The sequence below is a fragment of the Sorex fumeus genome, unplaced genomic scaffold (assembly GCF_029834395.1).
Source record: "Sorex fumeus unplaced genomic scaffold, SorFum_2.1 ptg000051l, whole genome shotgun sequence".
In the NCBI taxonomy this organism is placed as follows: domain Eukaryota; kingdom Metazoa; phylum Chordata; class Mammalia; order Eulipotyphla; family Soricidae; genus Sorex; species Sorex fumeus.
The window spans coordinates 39,004,391-39,028,231 of record NW_026606108.1 but is presented as its reverse complement, the minus strand read 5'-3'; the positions used below and the strand labels follow the sequence as shown (position 1 = coordinate 39,028,231).

The following is a 23,841-nucleotide window of genomic DNA, read 5'->3' as shown; positions in this document are numbered from 1 at the left end:
CTGGGGCCTGAGACCCCAAGACCCAGTCGCCCTGGGAAGCACAGCAGGAAAGCTCGGCCACTCTCCCCAGAAACCTCTTTCTCCCCACCCAGAGATTTCACCACGGCTCTTTCTAGAAGGCTGAGCACCTGCCGGCTTCATAGGGGAAGAATCAGTGGGCAGTCACGTCCTCCCCATGGGTAAAGAATGCAGTTTCTATCTTCCCTGTGCCTCCTGCCTCTCTCTGACATCACTGGGACAGTGGCAATGTCCCCAGTACAAATCACCCACTGTGAGCATCACAAAACTAAAGTCACAGCCACAGGTGGCTGACGGCTTACTCCACACAGTGGAGGCACTGCAGCCTTTTAATCCAGGCAGCAAACTGGCCTACAGGCATCAGTATGGTGTCCTGGCCAGAAGGACGAGGTCCCCAGGTCCCAGGGTTGGGAGATCAGCACCATGGAGAGTGGCAGGAATGTTCCCACCCCCTCCCCACCCCCTTCCCTATTCCCTGCCCCCTCCCAGCCAGTCACCTTCCCAGACCCGGCCCTGTGGGCCCTGTGGCGAACTCACATGGCCCACTCCAGCTTTTCATTCTTGATGGAGTTGTAAAGGGTCTGGAGAAGGAGTAAAGAGAGAGAGTGCAGGTGAAGAGTCAGGAAATCATTGACCCCCAAGTAGTGTGAATGGAGTGCGCGGGCACATTTTCTCAGCCAGTGGAGCAAAGCGGGAGCTTAACTCCTCTTTGTTTGGGGGTGGGTGAATAGACAGATCTGGTGGACAGGTCGGGGAACAGGTGGGCAGGCAGATGAGCGAGTGGCTGTGGAGGGGTGTGTGGAGCATTCTGGGGTATGAAGCAGATGTGGGGGTGAGTGAAGAGCTGGTGGGCTGATGGATATGTGCATGGCAACACTAATCACAGGCACAAATACCTTATGTGCTTGGCCATGGCAGGGATGTTAATGACAAGATAGAGAATGATGGATGAAGACAATACTCTGTCCTCTGACCTTGAAACTCACTCAATGATGGCCCACCTGGTATCACCAGATCCGTCAAATTCACTATGTAGAACCAAACTCATCATTAACCAACCTCCCCAAATCCTATTTCAATTCCTCCAACATCAAAAACTGGCCAGAGAGGCTGAAGAGATAGCGAAGAGAGGACTTGTCTTGCACACAGCTGATCTGGGTTCGATCCCCGGCATGCCATGGGGTCTCCTGAGCCCTCCAGGAGTGATTCCTGAGCACATAGTCAGGAGTTACCCCTAAGTATCCAGGTGTGCCTCCCCGCAAAAAAATAAATAAATAAATAAATAAGAAGAAGAAGAAGAAGTGGCCAGAATTGAAAGGTCAGGGTTTCCTCTCCAAGAAAGTTGGATTCCTCTTATTCTTGGTGGCATTGAAGGAATGAGGGGGTGTCTCCCAAAGGTGATGGTGAAGTTGTGACAACTGGTGGCAAAGGTAAAGAGTTCCAGGATGGTGATGATGACAACAAAGCCTGTGTCATCTGCCTGACGCAGGGAGCGCAGGAACCCCGTGCAGAGCTGTGTGGTCCCTAGAGTGCCAATCATGGTGGCCTCGGCTCCAGGACTACAGACTGAGAGGGCAGCACGGAGGGGGGCAGGGGAGCCAAGCAGAGCCCATACCTTCAGCAGGTCTTTGGCAAAATCTTGGCCATCATTCAGCTGGTCCAAGTTGGCAATGAACTGCTGGCAGGACATCTTCTTGCCGATATTCTGGAACAGAGAAATACTGTGGCTGAGAGGAGGGATGGAAATTTGTGAGGTCCCCACCAGCCAGCCCAGCCCGGCCCAGTCAGAGAAATGAGCAACAGCAGGGGTAGTGAGGGGGGAAAAAACGACCTGCATCAACTCCACAAGTTCCCAACTCTTTTTCACTTTCAGGATTCTATATGATCAGGGCTTGAGTGATAGTACAGTGGGCTAGGGTGCTTGCCTTGCACACAGTCAACCCCAGTTCAATCCCCAGCACCCCATATGGTCCCCCAAGTCCTATCAGGAGTGATCCCTGAGCACAAAGTCAGGACTAAGTCCCAGTGACCAGCAAATGAGCCCACTCCACCCCTACCTCGAAAAAATAAAAAAGTTTCTATATGATCCTCGAGCACCATGAGAACATCAGGAGACCATCACAGGGTTCTTCTCTGAACTAGATGAGGGTGTCCAGCTAAAAGGCCTTTTCCAGGTGCCCCCACCACCACAGGCTTAACATGCACGACTGACAGAGGAAGGGAGGTGGGTGCTGGCAGTGTCCCATCCCACACATGAGGAAACTGAGGGGAAGGAGGTGCAGAGATAAGAAGGTTGTGGAAGGGCAGTCACTGCTCCAGTCCCCAACGCCAACTGCCCCAGGGTTGCTCCGTCCCTCCTGCATCACCCTCTTACCCACAGCCTCAGAGCCCTCCAACATTCAATTGAAGGAGATACTGAGAACCCAACATCCAACATGGGAAGACAGCCCAAGGATCAGGGGAGATGCACAATGCCCCAACTTCAATCCCAAGCACCCCCACCAGACCCCAAAAACCTGCGGAATATAGCCCAGGGGGTGTCCAGAACTGCTGGGCACACGAGCACCACTTTATCAGGTCTGGCCATGGTGAACTGCATGATCCCGTTGGCCAAGAATCATCACGCCTAACAGTGGGCACTGCTTGGGAAGTCCCTCCAAAATCAATGTCCACCAACATACATGGGCACCATGTGCTAAGGAACCTGCGTAGGTTTTACTTCAGGAAATACACAGGACAAGAAAATCTGTCCCTCGGTTCTGCCTTCTTTATTGATCAGAGAAGCAAAGGGGCCAGGCCCGCAGACCAATTCCCAACATGCACTGCTGCACTTCCAAGCTCCCCCAACAACAAACACAGTCTGGCTCTGCTCCTCTGTGCAGATGGAGACAAACACAGGCCCCGCGCTGCTGCAGGGACTCAGCTCTGCTACCGGCGCTGTTCCCCCAGATACGCTCACAGAGGGAAAGAGAGGCATCCCTCCAAAATGGATGTCAGGACCAGGGAGACAGCAAGAGGGCTAAGGCACTGCCCAGCAAACAGCCATCCCCAACCTAATCCTGGCACCTTTGAGCACTACCAGGAGGGATCCTTGAGCACAGAACTAGGAATAAGGCCTGAGCACCACTGAGTGTGACCCAACAAACAAACAAAAACAAAAATGGATTTCATGGGTCCAAAGAAGCAGGTGGGGTACTCGCCTTGCACATGGCTGGCCCAGATTTGATCTCTGGCATTCCACAATATCCCGTGAGTTTGCCAGGAGTAAACCCTGAGCTCAGAGCCATGAGTAAATACTGAGCACAGCCCAACACCACCCCCCTCCCTGCCCAAGAAAAAAGGATTTCATAATCAAATCAGTGTGTTGACATGTTTCAGAGTCCTTGTGTGTTTGAGTTTGGGAAGTCTCTAAGCAAAGACTTCACATACGAGGTCAAGGTCATATTATTTACAAGGTCAAGGTTCAACTTACTGACTTTGTAAATATATATATAAAACAAACCTTTGTATTTATTATATATATTAATATATGTAAGTAATTCCTGAGTGCATGCGCCAGGAGTAAATCCTGTACATCACCAGGCATGACAAAAGTAAATACAAAAGTTTATTGTAAAGTAGAAGGGGAAGAAAGGAACTCCCCTTATTTTTTAAACTTAGGGGGAGAACTTAGTATAGGACTAAATTCCTGAATGCCACTTTAGCAGAGAATCTATTATGAGCATATGGGACATTTACACACCACAGAGATGAATGCAGAAAACAAAATTATAAAGGCTTTACCATCAGTGACAAAGAATTCTCAACATCTCTTATAAAGGTTAAGGGGAGAGGTTCTGTGCATGTCTTGACACAGGGGTGCGTATGTCTATATGCATATGTTATGTGTACATATGATTATATGTGTATATAGCCATGTATGTGTGTGCATTCATAACACAGGTATAGGAGGGTAATGTTAGCAATTCTAAGTTTCTCTCTCTCTCTCTCTCTCTCTCTCTCTCTCTCTCTCTCACACACACACACACACACACACACACACACACACACACACACACAGACAACTCCCAAGCCTTGAGACAGGGAGCAAAATCCAGAAAGCAATATGGCAAGATCTTTGTTATCTTTGTTCTAATAATTCACAGGCTCCCAGCTGCAGGTGGCCCTTCCCAGCAGACACCAATGCTGGTCTAAATATGCATAAAACATCAGGGCAAAGGCACTCAGGAGAGAGCAGCTGTGAGGAAGGCAAAGGTAAAATCAGGGAAGAAAGGGCTAGGCAGAGAGGAAGCCAGCGAGGCGCATTGTCCCCGTGCACTGACCAATGCTGTCCCGAGGCTGAGTCTGAGTGACTACAGAAAACAAGAGAACAAATCCAGAGTTCAGACCTGCTGGGGACAAGGGGTCCTGGGCCACACCCCAGTGATTCTTCAACAAAGAAGTCTGAATCATGAAAGTAACTACTAAAGGGAGCTCTTCTGAAGGAGAGAAAATTATCTCCGGTGGAAGCACAAAGAAGCAGAAAGGAAAGTGTCTGAGTCTCAATGAATATGGACTGTGTGAAGCAATAACAATGAATATGGACTGTATGAATAAAAGTATAGAGTGAAAAAGAACAGTCAAGAACGTGACCGAGCAGTAGTCAGAAGACCATCAATGTAGTTCACGTGCCCAGAGTTACTTTCATTGCCCAGGAAGTAGTGCAAGTACGCTGTAAGTCTGGGATGAAAAGTGAAAACCACAAAAAGAATTCTAAGAGTGCCCAACTAAGCAGCTAATGAATTCAGAAAAACACTCAATTCACCCAAAAAAGGAATCAAAAAATGGAATGTAGAACAGATGAATGAATATGAAAACAAATATTAACTCGGTATGTTTAAACTCAAGTATGCTAATGACTCCTTATTTGGGCAAATCAAAAGATGCTCAGAATTTTTTTTAAATACGGGATAAAAAAGACACATCCTAATACAAGGGAACATAAACAGGGGAAGCAAAAGGGTGAGAAAAGAGTAAATGCAAATACAAACGAAAGAACCCCATTAGAACCATACTACAATCTGATGACAGAGGCTGAAATCAAAAAGCATTATGGGAGATCAAATAAAGACATTTATTTTGGGGGCTGGAGTGATAGTACAGTGGGTAGGGCGTTTGCCTTACATGCGACCAACCCAGAGTTCAATTCCCAGCATCCCATTTGGTCCCCTGAGCACCACTAGAAGTAATTCCTGAGTGCATACGCCAGGAGTAACCCCTGTGCATCATCAGGCATGACAAAAGGGAAAAAAAAAGATTTATTTCATAATACTGGGGACAGACCCTGGGCCCCTGAGAATTCCAGGGAAGCCTCTATTCAAAAACATCTAGGGGGCTGGAGAGATAGAACAGCAGATAGGGCATTTGCCTTGCATGCGGCCAACCCGGGTTCAATTCCCAGCATCCCATATGGTCCCCTGAGCACCACCAGGAGTAACTCCGGAGTGCAGAGCCAGGAGTAACCCCTGAGCATCGCCAGGTGTAACCCAAAAAGAAAAAAAAAATCTAGGGGTCAGTCCACTCAAAAATTTAAACATACTCAATCTGTATGTATGGAACCACATAATCTCAAAACATGAAAGACAGAAGCCAGGGAGATGTCTCAAAGAGCCGAAGGACATAAAATATGTAAGAGCCTGGATTTGGTCACCAGACTCAGTGGTCCCTGAGTACTTATTGGGTATGGGACACACAAAAGTAAGGACATTCATCGATTTTCTTGAGCGGGCACCAGTAACGTCTCACAACAAATTGTGAGACTTGTTGTTACTGTTTTTGGCATATCAAATAAAAGTAAATTAAATAAAAATTAAAAATCAATGAAACTAAAAGGAAACAGAAATATTCACAATCTTGGGTGGATACTTTAACAAGATACTAATTAGTTGCTAATAATCGATATCAACAAAACTAGATAATTTTGATAAAAGATAAATTCCTAGAAAAACACACCCACTGCCACACACACACACTGCCCAAACTTTCTAAAGCATAAATAGAAAATCCGAATAGAACTGTAATAAGTAAAAAGATAGAATCAGTAAACAACCTCACAAGAAACAAAGTTCCAGGAACAAACAGTTTCACAGAAAAGTTTAAAGACATTTAAAGAAAAATTAATACCACACTCTTGAAATTCTTTCCAAACATTGAAAAGAAGAAAATACACCCTGACTTATTCTGTAGGGCCAAGACTGTCCTGACAGCGCACTTGCTGTAGATGTCACAAGAAAGCTACAGAACAACCTCCCTTATGCCTATGATATAATAATCTTCAGCAAAATGCCAGCAGATGGAATCCAGCAGCAGGCGAAGGGTTTCCCAAGAATGCACAGTGAGAGCCCAGGGACGTGGCTCCGGGCAAAGTGCCTGCCTGGCAGGCATGAGATCACAAGTTCAATCTCCAGTGCCCCCCGCCATATACATGCCATTTGGGTCCCCGCAATACCGCTGACTGGGATCCCCAGTGCTGCCACAAAATGCAATCTCCTAAGCACCAGATAAGGCTGTGTGCGAGCTCTGGAGCCACCAATCATAGCAACAACAATAAAAGTTGAATAGAGGGGAAAAAACTTGCTTTTAAAAAGAACACAAGGGAAGTTCAGAATACAAAGACCTGCCAATATAATGCATCATATTAATGGAATGAAGGAGAAAAACACACATGATCCTCTCCACTCAGCAAAAAGCATTAATGTCAACCTCCTTTTATTCTAAAAACACCCATTAGGAATAGAAAAGAAATCCTTCAACATGATAAAAGGCACCGATAAAAAACACAAAGTGAGGGGCTAGAGCAATAGCACAGTGGGTAGGATGTTTGCCTTGCACGTGGCAGACCCAGGTTCGATTCCCAACATCCCATACGGTTTCCCAAGCACTGCCAGGAGAGATTTCTGAGTGCATGAACCAGGAGTAACTCCTGTGCATCGCTAGGTGTGACCCAAAAAAGCAAAAAAAAAAAAAAAAAAAACCCAAAAAACCACAAAGTGAAGGCCCAAGCTATAAGACAATGGGATAAGGATACTTGTCTTGCACACACCTGACCCAGGTTCAATTCCCAGCACCTCCTATGGTCTCCTGAGCACTGCCAGGAGTGATTCCTGAGTGCAGAGCCAGGAGTAACTCTGAGCATTGCCACCAGGTATTGATGTCACAGCATCAGAGTCGATGGTGAAACACTGAACACTCAGCCCTGGAATCAGGAATAGAGCAAGTACAACCACCAGCCTGGCAAGTCAATGAAATACTAGAAGTTCTGTGCAGAGCAACTGGGCCAGAAAAACAAGTAAGAGGCATCCAAATTATAAAGAAAGAGATAAAATATCTCCATCACAGAAAACATAATATAGTCTAAAGTCTACAAAAAAAAAAAATCATCAGTACTAATAAAACAATTCAGTAAAGTTGTAGAATATAAGATCAGCACACAAAATTAACTGTTTTTCTGTTATAAATAAACCATCATAAAATAAAATTTTTGGACAATTCTATTTATAATGAAAAATAATTCTATTAATAATAGCCTGAATGGGGGCTGGAGCAATAGCACAGCGGGTAGGGCGTTTGCCTTGTACGCGGCCAACCCGGGATCGATTCCCAGCATCCCGTATGGTTCCTCTAAGCACTGCCAGGGGTGATTCCTTGAGTGCAGAGCCAGGAGTAACCCCTGTGCATCACCAGGTGTGACCCAAAATGCAATAAAATAAAATAAAGTAAAATAAAAAATAATAATAATATCCTGGAAAGAAATAAAATCTGTGTTTGTCTCGTCCTCCAAAAGTAGAGCATTCTTATGAAACCATTCCTAAACCAAGATGCTACAAAACAAAAAGGTAATCACAGTTAGTTTATGTGGAAAAATATGTAGGGGCTTTTTTTTGCAGGGCACTATACCTGACAGTGCTCAGAGATCATTCTTGGCAGTGCTCAGGGGACCATATGCAGTGCTGGGGATTTAACCCCAGGTTTGCTAATGCAAAGCAAATGCTTTACCCACTGTACTATCTCTCTGGCCCTGAAATATTTTTTTTGTTTCTGGTCACACCCGACATAATTCCCAACACTCAGGAATTACTCCTGGTGGCACTCAGGGGACCATATGACATGCCAAGGATTGAACCCGGGTTGGCTGCGTGCAAGGCAAATGTCCTTCCCGCTGCACCTGAAAAAAAATTTCACAACATTCCCAAACCCCAAAATAACTACCAAATCATACCAAGTAACACATAAAATCTAAAATAACACTAAGGGACAGTGAAAGTGTAAATGATGTGGCAGATACACAGTCGGTGTGAAATTGCTGCTGGGGAAGGGGCTGGCTGTGGTTCAAGCTGCCTCTTTGTTGGTGCTGTAAAATGAACACTGAATGCTATTTTTGGCTTTTTACCTTAGGTCCTAAAAGCAGAATCCTGTTTGGATTTTCTTTGGTTAGCAAAAACAGGTACTAATGTAGGTTTATTGTAAGAAAGTGACAACTCAAACTTTTTAAAAAGGGGGAATATTTGGGTCCGGGGAGATAGTGCAGTGGGCAAGATTTCCCCTTGCACACAGCCAGATCAGGCTCAATCTCTGGCATCCCATAGGGTCCCCCAAGCACTGCCAGGAGTGATTCCTGAGTGCAGAGCCAGGAGTAACCTCTGAACATCACTGAATGTGGCCCCTAAACAAAAGAGCAGGAGATACTTGAACTTAGGCAGTAACATGTACATTGAAAAGTACAAAACACAAATAAAAGATCAAAATAGCCAGACATCCTGTGTTTGAAAGACTCAATATAGTAGGAAGTTAATACTTCCCCAAATGACCTATAGAGGTAGAGCAAACAATACCAAAATCCCAGTGATGCTTTTTGCAGAAATGTACATTTATCCTCAAATTCATACCGAATGTCAAGGGATCCCAAAGCTCAAACAATCTTGGAAAAGAACAAGTTCTTTCCTAGAAGATGCCTGCTTCCTGATTTTAAAACTTAATAAGAAGAGGCAATGGCACAAGAATAGACATATACATTAATGGAGCAGAATTAATAGTACAGAAGCATATACATCAATAGTCAATTGATTTTTGAACTGTGCCAAGACCATCCAGTAGGATAAAAATAGTCTCTTCAACCACTGGACATCCGGAAGCAGAAGCATGAAGCAAAGGACTCAGGTGAGCTGTGGCTGAGCCCCTGCCTTGCAGGTGTGAGGGATGGGATTCCATCTCCAACACTGCCCCACATTGCCGCAGATGTGACTCACAGTGTAGCACCCCAGCATCCCTCAATCACATCTGTGATTGCTGCAACAAAGCATGCAACCCCTGAGCACTGTAACTAGTACAAGTCTCAGCATTGCAGCCACACCAAGTAAAAAACAAAGTTGAACCCTGGACCGGGAGAGAGCATGAAGGAACAGAGCACACACTCTGCATACAGGAAGCCTGGGTGTCATCCCCTAGCACCACGCGGTCCCAAAGCAGCACTGGGAGCAACCCTGCAGCACAGAGCAATGCTCCCTGAGCACCACTGGGTGTGGCACAGAAAGAAAAGGAAAAAAAAGATAATCCCAAAGAGTTCAAAGACATAAACAAAAGAGTCAATTCTATAAAACTCTAAGGGGGGTGGAAATTAAAGGCAGAAAAGTACATCTTTACTCCTCATCTTAGAGGAGCCAATGTTTTCTAAGAAATGATACTTAAAGCACAAGCAACAAAGAAAGAGTATATATACATATATATATATATATGCTGGATTTCATCAAAACATAAAATGTGTAGGGGTCAGAGTGATAGGGTGCAGTAGGAAGAGTGCTTGCCTTGCACATGGCCGCATCCTGGTTCAATCCCTGGCATCCCATATGGTCCCCCAAGCCTGACAGAAGTGATCCTTGAGCACTGCAGGATGTGGCCCCCAAACCAGAAAAAAAAAAGAAAGAAAACCCTTGCACACCAACGTGTTCAACAGCAGGTGCCCCCAGGGTCCAAAGATAGAATCCCAGGTAGTGTTCAGCAGGCTGGGGTAGAGGCTTTGCCTACAAGAGGCCCAGGTTCTATCCCCGATACCACAGGGCTCTCTGAGCACTGCTGACAGAGACACCCAAACACTCTGAGTACTGCCAGGAGCAATTCCTGAGCACCAATTAGGGATGGCCCCAAAACAAAAACAAATAACTAAGTGGGCAAATGATTTGAATACATATCCCTCCCACGAACAGACACAGAGTCAAGAAGCACATAAAAGGATGCTCAAACTCATTAGTCATCAGGGAAATGCAGAGCAAAACAAAATCTACCCACCAAGACAGCCACCATTTAGGAAATAATTCACAGAGACAGCTCGGCGGGTGGAGCACCTGCTTTACACATTCAGGATGCCGTGTTTGAGCTTTGCTGGGTATAGCCATAGGGGATGCCAGCCCAAACACAAAACCAGCAGGCCTGAACCATGGGGCTGAGTGTTGCCAGGCCTGGACCCTGGGCACCCAAGCAACCCCCAGAAAATAACCAACCAACTATTAAAAGAAGTACTGGTAAGAGCATAGGAGACTTGGACCTTCCTACATAGCTGGAGGGAGCCTGAAAGGTCCAACCAGCACAGAAAACAGTTTCAACGGTTCCTCAAAATGCCAGTGCCACAGTGGCTTGCTGGAAGCCCTGCCTTGCAAGCTGGCAACCACAGGCCCCATCCGGCACTGCCCAGAGGTACTGAACAGGCCTGGTGGCTCGGCTTTGGGGGCCCGCTGGTGCCATGACAGAACACAGGTCCACTGCACACAGGCAGCTGTGTGCACACACCACCCCCACTGTCCTCCACCCTATGAACCTAAAAAACCTTCCAAGTACAGCACCCCTGAGAAGGCAAGAGAGAACGATGACACCGAATTCCCATCTGCCCCCTTGCCCCTTGACCCACCACACACAACACACATACACATACACACACGACCTACACTGCTCCTGGAACCAAAACGGGTCTTCAGAAAAAAAATATGAGCAGATGTTCTTGGAGTCACTAAAGGTAGAAACAACATGTGGATCCATCACGGAATGAAGGAAGACAAGAGGCCTAGGCAGGCAGTGGCGTATTGTTCAGCACGAAAGGTAATGAGTCCCAACACAGGCCGACACACAGCTGGACCTTTTGCCAGCCGGCAGAAGACAGGGGAGAGCCACACACTGCAGGGCCCAGGACAGGAAAGTCCCAGACAGAGCAAACAGGTGTGGTGAACAGCTGGGGCAAAAAATGGGAAGTGATTGCCACAGGGCCCACGCTTCCTTTCCAGGGTGATCAGGTCTGGAACTATAGAGTGGGGACCTCACACGCTATGTGAATGTACTGAAGTCCCTGAATGTCATTCTTCAAAAGAGCTAAAATTGTTCATTTCAGATTCTGTGTCTTTGAACACAATTTTTAAAAAGTCACTGACAGGACCAGAGAGGTGACTCAAAGGCTGGGAGCACCAGCTTGGTGTGCGGGAGCCTTAAGGTTAATCCCCCGAATCCCAGGGCCCCCTAGCATAGCAGCACCAGGCCTGAACACTGAACCCAAATGACCAAGTATCTCCAGAGTGACCCCCAGACTCCCAGTACTGCTTGGAAAGCAAATTTTTTTCAAAAAATCACTAGAATGAACAAGATTTTACCATACAATTAAAAAACTTGACCTAATCAACACATCTAGGACAAAACCAACAACTACAAACACACTCTGCTCAAATCCACATGAAACATCAATTCAGATGGATCTCACTAAATGGAAAAGTGAGACTCAGCAAATTGCAAAGAAGTGAACTCATTCTGGGTAAATTATCTGATTTAAAATATAACAACAACCAGGCAGAAGCCATGCATGCAGATCACTCAAGGCCCAGGGACCGCCTCACTCCCAGCCCTCCCTCACTCCCACCCCCGCTCCCATCAGCAGGGCCTCCCAACCTGCCCTTGACCCTCAAGCCTCTCCCCAGAGCCTCTGTCTCCAGCAGAAAAGAGTCATCGCTGGTCTGGCTCAGCCTCATCCTGAGACCTGAGCCCCAGCTCCATTGGGCCAGGCAGCCCCATCTCCTGGCCGGGACTGAGAGAACATGCAGGGTTGTCATCCAGGAAACCATCAGAGCCTCTGATCCAGAAAACCAGGCTGCGTGACTACTGCCATCCCTGGAACAAGCCCAGTCCATCTTTAAGGCTCCCCCCCAGAAACAGAATGAGACAGGCCAAGCAGGAAGAAAGCAGATTGGGACAAGAGGGAACTGGGTGGCAGGGAAAGGCCTCTCCAAAGCCCCACCTCTGCCCTCCGCCTGCTCACCCTCCCTCACCCCCCCCCCCCACCCCCGTAGCCACTCCACTGACACTGCTGTTGGCTCTGCATCAAAATCCATCCTGCACTTCCCTCCTGACTCCATTTCTGACCAAAACTGCCATCTCCTGTCTGGAGGCTGGAACTACCATCAGCCACCTTCAGACTGACCCAGTCCCGGGGCTGACCACACCCCAAGCTCAAGCTCCAGGGAAGTTCTGGTGCCATAGTTCTCCTGCAGTGGCCCTGTCTCTGTGCCAGCTCTGTGGATCCACATGGAGTGCACACACACATGCACGTGCATATACGCACATGCACACATGCACACACACCTTCCTCAGAACTCAATACATTCCATCCTAGATTCCTCCAGCCAGCAGCACATCCTGGGGTACACGGCCACGGCCTTTGACAACTCTCAAGAACCGTCCATGGTGTCCAGTTCCTTCTAAATGATTTTTATACTAGGTCCCAAGGAAACGACTCTAGTGACAAAGATCCATCAGTGGCCCCAGGATGTGGACCTCACTTTGTCTTTTATATCATTCAGTGTCTTCCAGCTTGTGTCTTGCCACACTTCTGGCTCTTGCCTTCAGAGACCACACAGCCCTGCTATTCCTCAAGTCTCCATGCAGCTTGAACTTGCCACAACACTGTACCCCAAGATGAGGCTACTCGACTGCATCTCTCCAGTGTTCAGCTGCCCCCGCTCCCCCCACATCTCACCTGTTCATGATGGCAGTGCCCAATCCTTACTGGCTTCCTCTGGTAATGCCAACTGGCACCTCAAACACCACACACACACGTGCTTTCCACATGTAAGAAAGTGGCTCCTCCATCTGTCAGACGCTGGGCCGTCCTTTCTCCCCTTTTCCACTCGACCCTCCATGAGCAGTCCTATGAGATTCGTCCTCTGCCAGTCCCCATGCAGGACACCTCACTTCTCTCTGAGGCCCTGTCCCCACCCGCGCGCCCACAACAGCCGCTATGGAAACGCTTTGGCAGTCACTCTGGAAGTTCAACAGAACATCCACGTGACCCCCAAGCCACTCCTGAGCATGTCCTCAAAATTAAAAACAGGTGTGCACAACCGTCTGCTCGCAGAGGGGGAGGTACCCACTCCCCTCACCCCACCCCATCTCTGCCCCCGCCTTACCTCCCTGGAGGGGCACCTTGCCCCCACTCCAGCAGGCCCCTAGCATAGTCCCCTGCCCGCTGCCTTCAGGAGCTTTTGGCTTTTCCAGGGCCTATTCATGCGCCATCCCCCTGGCCAGCAGCCGGGCCTGAGGTGGGGGCTCCCCTCTGTGCCATCCAGGGACCGGGAGAGACACAGGGCTCCTGTGGTCCCTCTTGCTGGACCCTAGCCCCCACCCCTCTGCCTGGCCCCTTCTGATGGGCGCTGCTTCTGGGGACCTTAGGATGCGTGTTCCTGAGAGGCCCCACCGCAGCAGGCCTCGATGAGGAGCAGAGCCAGGGAGGGGGTGTGGGGACCCTGGCAGAGTCCACAGGGCTGCAACACCCTGAGCTTGGGCCAAGCACTCTAGCAGGGCTGCTTCTTGCCTAAATGCCCAGCCTTGCAGAAGGGGTAACTGAGGCTTGGGGCTGGAAGCAGGTCACCCCAGCTGCACAGTTAAGTGCAAAGACAAAGAATCTGGGGCCCTGCTCCAGTCACTGAACTACAACAGCACCTCCGGGGAGAAATCGGGGGTCCCACCCACCAAGCCTGCCCAGCAGACTCCCGACGTTGCTCATTAGCTTCGGCTGCGCGGCCGAGCAGCTGGCCATTTCTCGGCCTGGGGTTCACCAAGCAGTGCTGCTGTCCTCACTGGCATGCGGCTGGCACAGAAGGCCTGGGCCCGAGAGCAGGGCCCAAAGTGGTGGGGACAGGAGCCAGCGGCACGCTTCATGCCTCCCTCCTGGCTGGTGCGGGGGATACGCACACTCACTGTGCTCTCCCACCACACAGCCCTGGGCCCTGCCCCACACAACTGCCACAGCCAGTGAAGGCACCTCCCAGGGCCCCGTGGGGCCTTGAGAATGGCTTTCCGGCCCCCCATCATTTCAATCCTCATATCAATATGAATACTTTTGTTGTTCTCCCATCGGAACAGGGTCCCAGTGAACTCTCTACTGGGGCAGACCCGGCACTGGCTCCTGGTTCTTCCCAGGACCTTGGGGAGTTGGTGGAACCCAGAGGGGGCGGGGGTGCGCCCAGGGTGCTGCAGGCAGGTCGCCCAGACACTCCTTGACCCCTCTGTGCACCAGACTGAGGATGGTGCCAGTTGTTCCCAACCGCACACAGAGGCCGTGAGCACCCCTGGGTGAGCAATGATGAGGTGGTGACAAGGGAGAGTGGACGGTGTGATGGGCGACACAGAAGGGCTGCATGGAGATGGGCATGCACCCCACCAGCTCCACTTACCACCTGAGGGAGAGGGGTCCCCGGAGCAGACAGAGGAGAGAAGAAGGAGTTACTGAGACACCTCAGGGCCCTGGCACCTGCCCCCTCAGAGTGCCTATGGCTGGGGCACAGGGGGACGAGAATGTCTCTTGAGGGAACCACCTCAGTGGCCCGGGGGTCAGGGGCTGTTCAAAGGGGCAGCATTAGGGCTGGAGGGATGAGGTGGGAGGAATGGGTGGCCAACATGAGCACGGGAGGGGCATGCCCTTCCTCCACCACCACCACCACCCCCCCCCCACTCAGGCTCGAGGCTGCTGTCACTGCTCTGCCTGGGGTCAGAGACCCAGCAGATCCCAGGGAGTAAAACTGGGGCAAAAGTAGCCTAAAGAGCAAAGTGCTAAAAGGTCTCAGGAGGGGCCTGGGAAAGGCCATTGGCTGAGCGGGGTAGGTCAGTGAGAAGACAGGACCCCCCACCCCATACCCCCAACTCACATGTCCATGCAGGTCCGTGTTGAGCAGCATCAGGGCACAGGTGAGCGTGTGGATGCCGTCTAAATCAGAGAGGGGGCACCTGGGGTGAGCGCCCGCCCTGTCGCCACCTGTCCCTGGCAGAGTGTTTGGGAGGCCCCAGACAGGAAGAGGCCAGATGCACCTCAGGAGCCAGAATCTGTGAGACTCGGGGGCTCCCAGAACACCTGGGGCCTGCTCTGGCCTGGACACCTCCCTCCTGGGGCCAGAAACACCTGGAACCTCAGGGACAGGCATCCCTGGCCCATGGCCCTGGCCTGGCCTGTGTCCCTCCAATAAAGGACTAATCTCCCAATTCCTGGAACCCAGGTCCAGCCACGAGAAAGCTCAGCCCAGACCCCCAGACCAAGACTCCCACCACCCAAGCAGCCACTGCCATCAGGGACCAGGAGGATGAGGCCTGCTAGAAGTCAAAGAAGTCCAGAAAGGGCTTTGGGGCGGGGAGGAAAGAGCTAAGGCCAGCAGGCAGAGCCCTTCCCGGCCATGGTTCATCACTGGCATTTACTGAGCAGGAAGAGGAAGGGGTAGGGTCTGGGGTGGGGGTGGGGGATGGAGGGTGGCAGGGAAGGACAGGGGTTGGGGGGGGATTCATCTGGGAAGGGCAGGGCCTGAGGGCCCAGTTGGGGGGGACAGGGGCTGGGGCCCAAGCCGGAAGGGACAGGGGCTGGGGGCCCGGCTGGGTGGGACAGGGGCTAGGGGCTCACCAGGAGAGACAGGGGCTGGGAGTTCCAGGCTGGCCAGGAGAGACAGGGGCTAGGGGGCCCAGCTGTGGGGGAGGGGCTGGGGGCCAGCTCAGGGGTACAGGGGCTGGGCTTACCTTCTGAGGTGCTGTCGTCAGGGTTGCACTGGCAGTACCGCCGAGAGAAGTGCGTGAGGACCCGCTCGCGCTCCTGTGTCTCCCCCATCAGCGGGAAGGCCTTCAGGAAAGTTCTAGAGGATGATGCAGGGGGAGATGAAGCCCCTGAGAGTCCTTGTCAGGGACCGCGTAGCTCCTACGTAAGTCCTGACCCCTCCTGCCCACTGACCTGAGCGCTCGGTCCAGGGTTAAGCCCGAGAAGTCGAAGAAGCTGAGGTACTCCCCAGCCACCAGCCTGCTGAACTCGTTGCTGCAGGAGAGAAGGGGCATCCATCAGCACAGACATGGCCAACAGTGGGGGGGCATGTGGAGAGTGGGCCCCAGGTACCTTCACCTTCAGCCAGACCTGCCCGTTCCCTGCCTCTCACCCACTCCCTCCGCTGCTGCCAATTGGGCACTGACTTCCTTGCCAGTGGGGCCGGAGGGGTGAAAAAGGAGGCGAGCAAGGGGTCCTAGTAGAGGTGACAAGGCATCCTAGAGGGGTCCCAGCCAACATCCACGGGAAGGAAGAGGTAACGGGGGAGAAGGGAGGGCTGGAGCAGAGCGCCCCCTGCTGAAGAGACCACACATGTGCAAGAAGGGTTGTGGCCTGGGGGCCAAGAGCAGGCACTGGGGCAAGAGATGAGGCAGAGGGCAGTTGTGTCAGCACAGCAGGCAGAGAGCTTGCCCTGCAGGTGGCTGACCCAGGTTTGACCCCTGGCACTTCATATGGTCCCCTGGACCCCACCAGGAGTGACCCCTGACTCCTGATTGCAGAGCCAGGAGTAAGCTCCAAGCACCATTGGATGTGGCCCAAATAAACAAAAATAAATAAATAAATAAAGGCAGAGAAGATTCAACAAGAGGAGAAAGTCACTGGAAACCATCTGTGGGAAACTGCTCCTTCCATCCCCACAGGCCAGCAGGAGCATGGCCCTGCCCACCAAGCTCCACCTGGCCAGCTTCTCCTCAACCCACGGCAACAAGCTTTGGAAGGAAGTCATCTCCCCACTTCCACCCTTCCTACCTCAAGTGTATTCCTGGGACTCCTACACTGAACTCCTCCAAACTGGAGTGCCTTGCTGGCCCCAGCTGTGCTAATAAAACACACAGAGAAGATACTGTGGGAGCAAGAAATCATAGAACCCTAATTACAACTAGTGGAGAGACCACGGCCCTAAATTGTCCTCCAAGCCCTGCCAGGAGCTATCCCTGAGCACCACTGAGTGTAATAGGGGCAAAAAAGGGCAGGGGGCAGGCAGAATAATAGTACAGTAGGGAGGGTGCTTGTCTTGTACCTAGCAACCTGGGTTCAAGCCCCAACACTACATAAAGCCCCCTGAGCCCCTCCAGGAGTGATCCCAGAACATAGAACTAGGAGTAAACCCTGAGCACTGCTGAGTGTGGCTCCCTCTCTAAAAAACTGAAATGATAATCAAAAGTCTCCCCCACCAAAAAAAAAAAAAAAAAGAAAAACCCAGGCCACTACTGAGTTCTTCAAAACCTTTAAAGAAGACCTACTTCCCTTCCATTTTAGGCCTTTTGGGAAAGTTGAAGAAACAGGAATCCTCCCAGTCAAACATTACCCTGACACCAAAACCAGGCAGAGAATTCACAATAACAGAAAACTACAGACCTACAAGAACATAGATGGAAAGATCCTCAATGAAGTTTTAGCCAACTAAATCCAACAATACATCAAGAAGATCATATACCATAATAAAGTAAGATTCATCCCAGGGATGCAAGAATGGTTTAATATACGCAGGCCAATGAATGTAATACCATATCAATGCAAGGAAAAATAAAAACTGTATGATCATATAAATAATGCATAAAAAGCACTTGGTAAAACCCAACACCAGTTTATGACAAAAACTTTCAAAAAGATAGGGTTTGAATTTTAAAAGCCCTATCAAAAACTGAGAAGTGGAAATGAAGAGACACTTCTCAGAGGAAGACAGGAGGAGAGCCAACAGGTGCTTAGAAAAGGGCTCAGCATCCCTATCAATAATAGGGAGATCCAAATCAAGAAAACATTGAGAATAACATATATAAAAAAAATAGTAGGAACAATCTATGTGGCAGGGATGCAGGGGAAAAAGGAACTCACATCCACTGCTAGCGGGTGTGTTGTTCTGTTTCAACCCCTGTGGAAAACAGTATGGAAAGTCCTCGGTAAACTTAGAACTGAGCAGCCATATGACCAGCAATTCCACTTTTTTGGCATCTACCCTCAGGACACAAAAACATTTATTCAAAAGGACACATGTATACCATTATTCCTTGCTGCATTCGGTACAATAGATGAGATTTTAAATCAACCTAGGGGGTATGGTGCCGCCAGCAGGTCAATCTGTACCTGTGAGGCAAGTTCATCAGGAGCCTGATGGCGCCTTCAGACTCTCAGATACCCCAAAATTACTGCTGTGCCTTTGGCCAGACCCCAAAAACTTGGGGCAAAGTTTACCAAGAAAGTAAAAGGCCAAAAGTTAGGTATGTGGAAGACACACCCACAAACCACCTCGGGCTCAGCTATATAATTGGAGGCATGGCCTCTCTGGTTCCTGATCGAACTGCTTAATGGCCATGATCCCAGAGACTCAGAAACAAATCCAGACCCCTCAGTAGGTTACTGTCACTGAGCCACCCCAGGGAGGAAAGGGTACTGTCCCTCCACCTGCTCTCCCTTGGTGGTTTGGTGGCTGCCATCCTCCAGAGGCCATTGGACAGTCAGGTTTGGGCCCTCAGTGACAAGACACGCAGGGCCTCACGGGATGGGGGTGGTGCCGGCCCTTTCCTTCCCATCCCAACAAGACCCTGAGTAGCCACCCATGAACAGTCTCTCTGGCTCCTGATCAAGCTGCTTAACGGCCATGATCCCACAGACTCAGGAACAAGTCTCGGAACCCAGCAGGTATTGGCAGAAATCCCTCCATATTTAACTGTTAAAATTTCAGAATTTCAAAATCGCACAGCCACGACTGCAACGCAACATCATATTTATTCATAACCAGCAATAGAAAACAAATTGTCTACTATTGCCTTTTCCACAGATCTGAGTGTTGGGGTAAAATCCCAAATAATAATGGTGGGTCTGGTGTCAAAATATTGAACATAATCAAAGTAGAGAGAGAGTAATGTGGAAATCATCTGCCCCACAGGTAGGTAGTGGGAGGGTGTAGGGTGGGGGTATACTGAGGTTTTTGTTAGTTGAGAATGGGCACTGGTGAAAGTATGGTTATTTCATTGTATGACCGAAACTTAAACCCGAAAGCTTTGGGGGCTGAAGCAATAGCACAGCAGGTAGGGTGTTTGCCTTGCATGCGGCCAATCCGGGTTCGAATCCCAGCATCCCATATGGTGCTCTGAGCACTGCCAGGAGTAATTCCTGAGTTCAAAGCCAGGAGTAACTCCTGAGAATTGCCGGGTATGGCCCAAAAAGAAAAAAAAAGAAAGAAAAAGAAAGCTTTGTAACTGCTCTCATGGTGATTCAATAAATAACGTAACGTAACGTAAAGGCCCTCCCGTTGATCGTCGATTTGCTCGAGCGGGCCCAGTAACGTCTCCATTGGAGACTTTGTTGTTACTGTGTCTGGCATACCGAATACTCTCGGTAGCTTGCCGGGCTCTCCGAGAGGGGCAGAGGAATCGAACTCGGGTCGGCCATGTTGGCCGCTTGTAAGGCGAACGCCCTACCCGCTGTGCTATCGCTCCAGCCGATAAAATTATTTAAAAAAATTTTAAAAAGTAAGGGGGGTATGGTGCCGCCAGCAGGTCAATCTGTACCTGTGAGGCGAGTGCATCAGCAGCCTGATGGCGCCTTCAGACTTCTAGATACCCCAAAATTACTGCTGTGCCTTTGGCCAGACCCCAAAAACTTGGGACAAAGTTTACCAAGAAAGTAAACGGCCAAAAGTTAGGTATGTGGGAAACACACCCACAAACCACCTCCAAGTCAGCTATATAATTGGAGGCATGGCCTCTCTGGTTCCTGGTTGAATGCTTAATGGCTATGATCCCAGAGACTCAGAAACAAATCTCAAAATCCAGTGGCTTTTGGCAAAAATGTGTCCGGTCCCTGCAGTAGTTTACCGGTGCTGGGCCAACCCAGGTGGGAATAGGTTTCGTGCCTTGACCTGTTCCCCCCCGTGGCCCAGTGGCCGCCATCTTTCAGAGGCCACTGGACAGTCAGATTTTGGCCCCCAGTGATGAGACATTTTGGGCCTCATGGGATGGGGGTGGAGCCAGGCCTGTCCTCCCCACCCCAACGAGACCCCAAGTCATTACCCATGAATGGCCTCTCTAGCTCCTGATCAAGCTGCTTAACGGCCATGATCCCAGAGAATCAGAAACAAATCTCGAAACCCAGTGGCTTTTGGCAGAAATGCTTTTGGACCCCAAAGTACGTTACTGTCGCCGGGCCACCCCAGGGAGGAAAGGGTGTTGTCCCTCCACCTGCTCCCCTTTGGTGGCTCAGTGGCTGTCATCCTCCAGAGGCCATTGGACAGTCAGGTCTGGGCCCGCAGTGACAAGACATTTTGGGTCTCACAGGATGGGGTGGAGCCAGGCCTGTCCTCCCCTCCCCAACGAGACCTCAAGTCATCAACCACAAACAGCCTCTCTGGCTTCTGATCAAGCTCCTTAACGGCCATGATCCCAGAGACTCAGAAACAAATCTCGAAACCCAGCAGCTTTTGGCAGAAATGCATCCGGATCCCACAGTAGGTTACTGTCGCCGGGCCACCCCAGGGAGGAAAGGGTGTTGTCCCTCCGCCTGCTCCCCCTTGGCGGCTCGGTGGCCGTCATCCTCCAGAGGCCATTGGACAGTCAGGTCTGGGCCCAAGTGATGAAACTTGTTGGGCCTCACAGGATGGGGGTGGAGCCGGTCCTGGTCTCCCCGTCCCAACGAGACTCCAAGTCATCACCCACGAATGGCCTCTCTGGCTCCTGATCAAGCTGCTCAACAGCCATGATCCCAGAAACTCAGGAGCAAATCTCAAAACCCAGTGGCTTTTGGCAGAAATCCCTCCAGATTTAAGTGTTAAAATTTCAGAATTTCAAAATCACATGGCCCTACTGCAGCCACGTGACATTATATGTTATTCATAACCAGCAATAGAACACAAATTGTCTACTGTTGCCTTTTCAGCAAAACTGAGTGTTGGGGTAAAATCTCAAATAATAATGGTGGGTCTGGTGTCGAAATATTGAATGTGATCAAAGTAGAGAGTAATGTGGAAATCATCTGACCCACAGGAAGGGGGAGGGTGTGGGATGGGGGTATACTGGTGGTTTTGGTGGTGGAGAATGGGCACTGGTGAAGGTACAGGTGTTTCATTGTATGACTGAGACTTAGACCCAAAAGCTTTGTAACTGCTCTCATGGTGATTCAATAAATAAAATTATAAAAATTGAAAAAAATAAGGTGGAGTTCATGCACAATTCAATCAGCTAATCAGTGGCTGAATAAATAGCAGTACTCCTACATAAAAAAAAAAAAGTAAGGTAGAGTTCATGCCCAATTCAATCAGCCTAATCAGTGGCTGAAAAAATAGCAGTACTCCTACATAAAAATCACGAATCACGACCATCCTGTTATTTGTCGATTGCCTCGAGCAGGCCCCAGTAACGTCTCCTTCATCCTAGCCCTGATATTTTTTTTTTTAAAAAGTGCCATATTCAAGGCTCTTTCAGAGTTAGGAGAATGAGAACCTTCGTTGTTATTTGGCATATTGGGTACGCCACGGGGAATTTGCCAGACTCTGCCGTGTGGGCAGATTACATTCGGTAGCTTGCCAGTTTGTCCAATAAAATAAATTTAAAAAATAAAAATACATAAATTAAATAAAAATAAAAATAAATAAATAAATAACCTAGATGTCCAAAGACAGATGAGTAGATTATGAAGATGTGGATGTATAAACACCCTTAGCAGGTGTGGCCCAAAAACAAAACAAAAATTGGGTTTAAAAGAACTGTTTAAACATAGTTAAAGCCATTTACCAGAAGCCCATAATAAACATTATACTCAATGGTGAAACACTTAAAGCCTTCCCTCTAAGTTCAGGCACAAGATAAGGTTATCCACTCCCACCACTAGTATTCAATGTAGTAATGTAGTAATGTAAGTTCTTCCCATAGAATTAGGTAAGAGAGAGCTATTAATGATATCCAGATTGGAAAAGAGGAAGTCAAACTCCCACTATATGCAAATGATGTTATACTATACATGGAAAACCCTACAGACTCTACCAAAAAGCTCCTAGAAATAATAGACTTGTACAGCAAAGTGGCAAGCTACAAAATCAACTTGAAGAAAGCCATGGCTTTTCCATATGCAAATAATGAAATAGAAAAGAGAGAAAATTTTTAAACAACATCCCCATTCACAACTGTGCCTCAGAAAAATCAAGTACTTAAGAATTAGCTTAACAAAAGAGGCGAAAGCTTATACAAATGTACAAAGTACAAAATGCTACTAAAGGAAATAAAAGCAGATCCAGAGTGATAGTACAGAGCGGGGTAAGGGGGCTTACGGCAAGTGGTTGATCTGGGTTAGACCCCTGGCACCCCATATGGTCCCCTGAACCCACCAGGTGTGATTCCTGAGTTCAGATCTAGGAACATTCCCCGAGCACAGCCATGTGTGGTCCAAAAAAAAAGAAGAAAACACATTTCCTGTTCGTAGATTGGAAGGATTAATATTGTCAAAAGAACAACCTTGCCCAAAGCATTATTCAGATCCAATGCAGTCTCATAAAAATACCCATGACATTTTTTTTAAAACATAGATCAAACACTTAAAATTTATATAAACTAATTTTAAAAAAACCCTTAATAGTCAAAGCACTCTAGGAAAAAAGAAGCTGGGAAGTTTCTCTTTCCTCAACTTCAAACTATACTACAAAGCTTATGTAATCAAAACTGTGGTACTGGAATAAGGACAGACTCTCAGATCAATGGAATAGAATTGAAAGTCCAGAGACACATTCTCAAGTATATGGACAATTTTAAACTTTGATAAAAGAGCAAGAAATATTAAGTGAGCAAGAAAAACCTCTTCAACAAACAGTTGGGAAAACTGGGTGGTCACATGCATAAAAAAAAAATGAACTCAAACCCCTTTCTAACACCATGCACAAAAGTCAAATCAAAATGGTTTAAAGACCTCGATATTAGACCTGAATCTATAAACTGTATAAAGGAAATCATAGGTAGAAAACTTTATGACAATGAATCTAGAGGGCTTCTTTAATGATTCAATGCCATTGGCCAACCAAATGGATGCAAAGATAAGCAGGGTGGACTACATCTAATTAAGAAGCATCTGCAGTGTAAAAGAAATATGACCAGATTCAAAAAAGACACCTCACAGCCTGAGAGAGACCAAGATATATAAAGCATTAGTAGAACCTCACCAAAAATTTGGGGCAGAGGGATCACTACAGTGGGTAAAAAAACTTGCCCTGCATGCAGCCAAACTAGGTTCAATCCCCAGCACCTTATATGGTTCCTAGGCTCTGCTGGCAATGATGCCTGCGTGCAGAGTCAAGAATAAGCCCTGAGCACCACTGGGTGTAACCCAAAACAAAAAGAAGAGAAGGGGAGGAGGGAGGGGGAGGGGAAAGGGAGGGAGGGGAAGATGAAAAGAAACTTTCCTCGATGAAAACAAACAAGTGGCCAAAAGGTATATTTTAAAATGCTCTATGTCACTTATCAAGGAAATGCAAAAAATATCAC

At 48.7% G+C, this 23,841-nt stretch overlaps 1 protein-coding gene across 1 annotated transcript in view; it reads right to left on the bottom strand.

Moving 5' to 3' along the window:
• Positions 1-23,841, bottom strand: part of PSD2 (pleckstrin and Sec7 domain containing 2) — a 49,693-nt gene that overhangs the window by 10,988 nt on the left and 14,864 nt on the right. The window contains exons 5-9 of the mRNA XM_056124830.1: positions 16,289-16,369; positions 16,081-16,193; positions 15,228-15,286; positions 1,634-1,723; positions 556-599 (exon numbers count right to left, since the gene is read on the bottom strand). Coding sequence (XP_055980805.1) covers positions 556-599; positions 1,634-1,723; positions 15,228-15,286; positions 16,081-16,193; positions 16,289-16,369 — 387 coding nt within the window. The remainder of the gene's footprint in view (positions 1-555; positions 600-1,633; positions 1,724-15,227; positions 15,287-16,080; positions 16,194-16,288; positions 16,370-23,841) is intronic.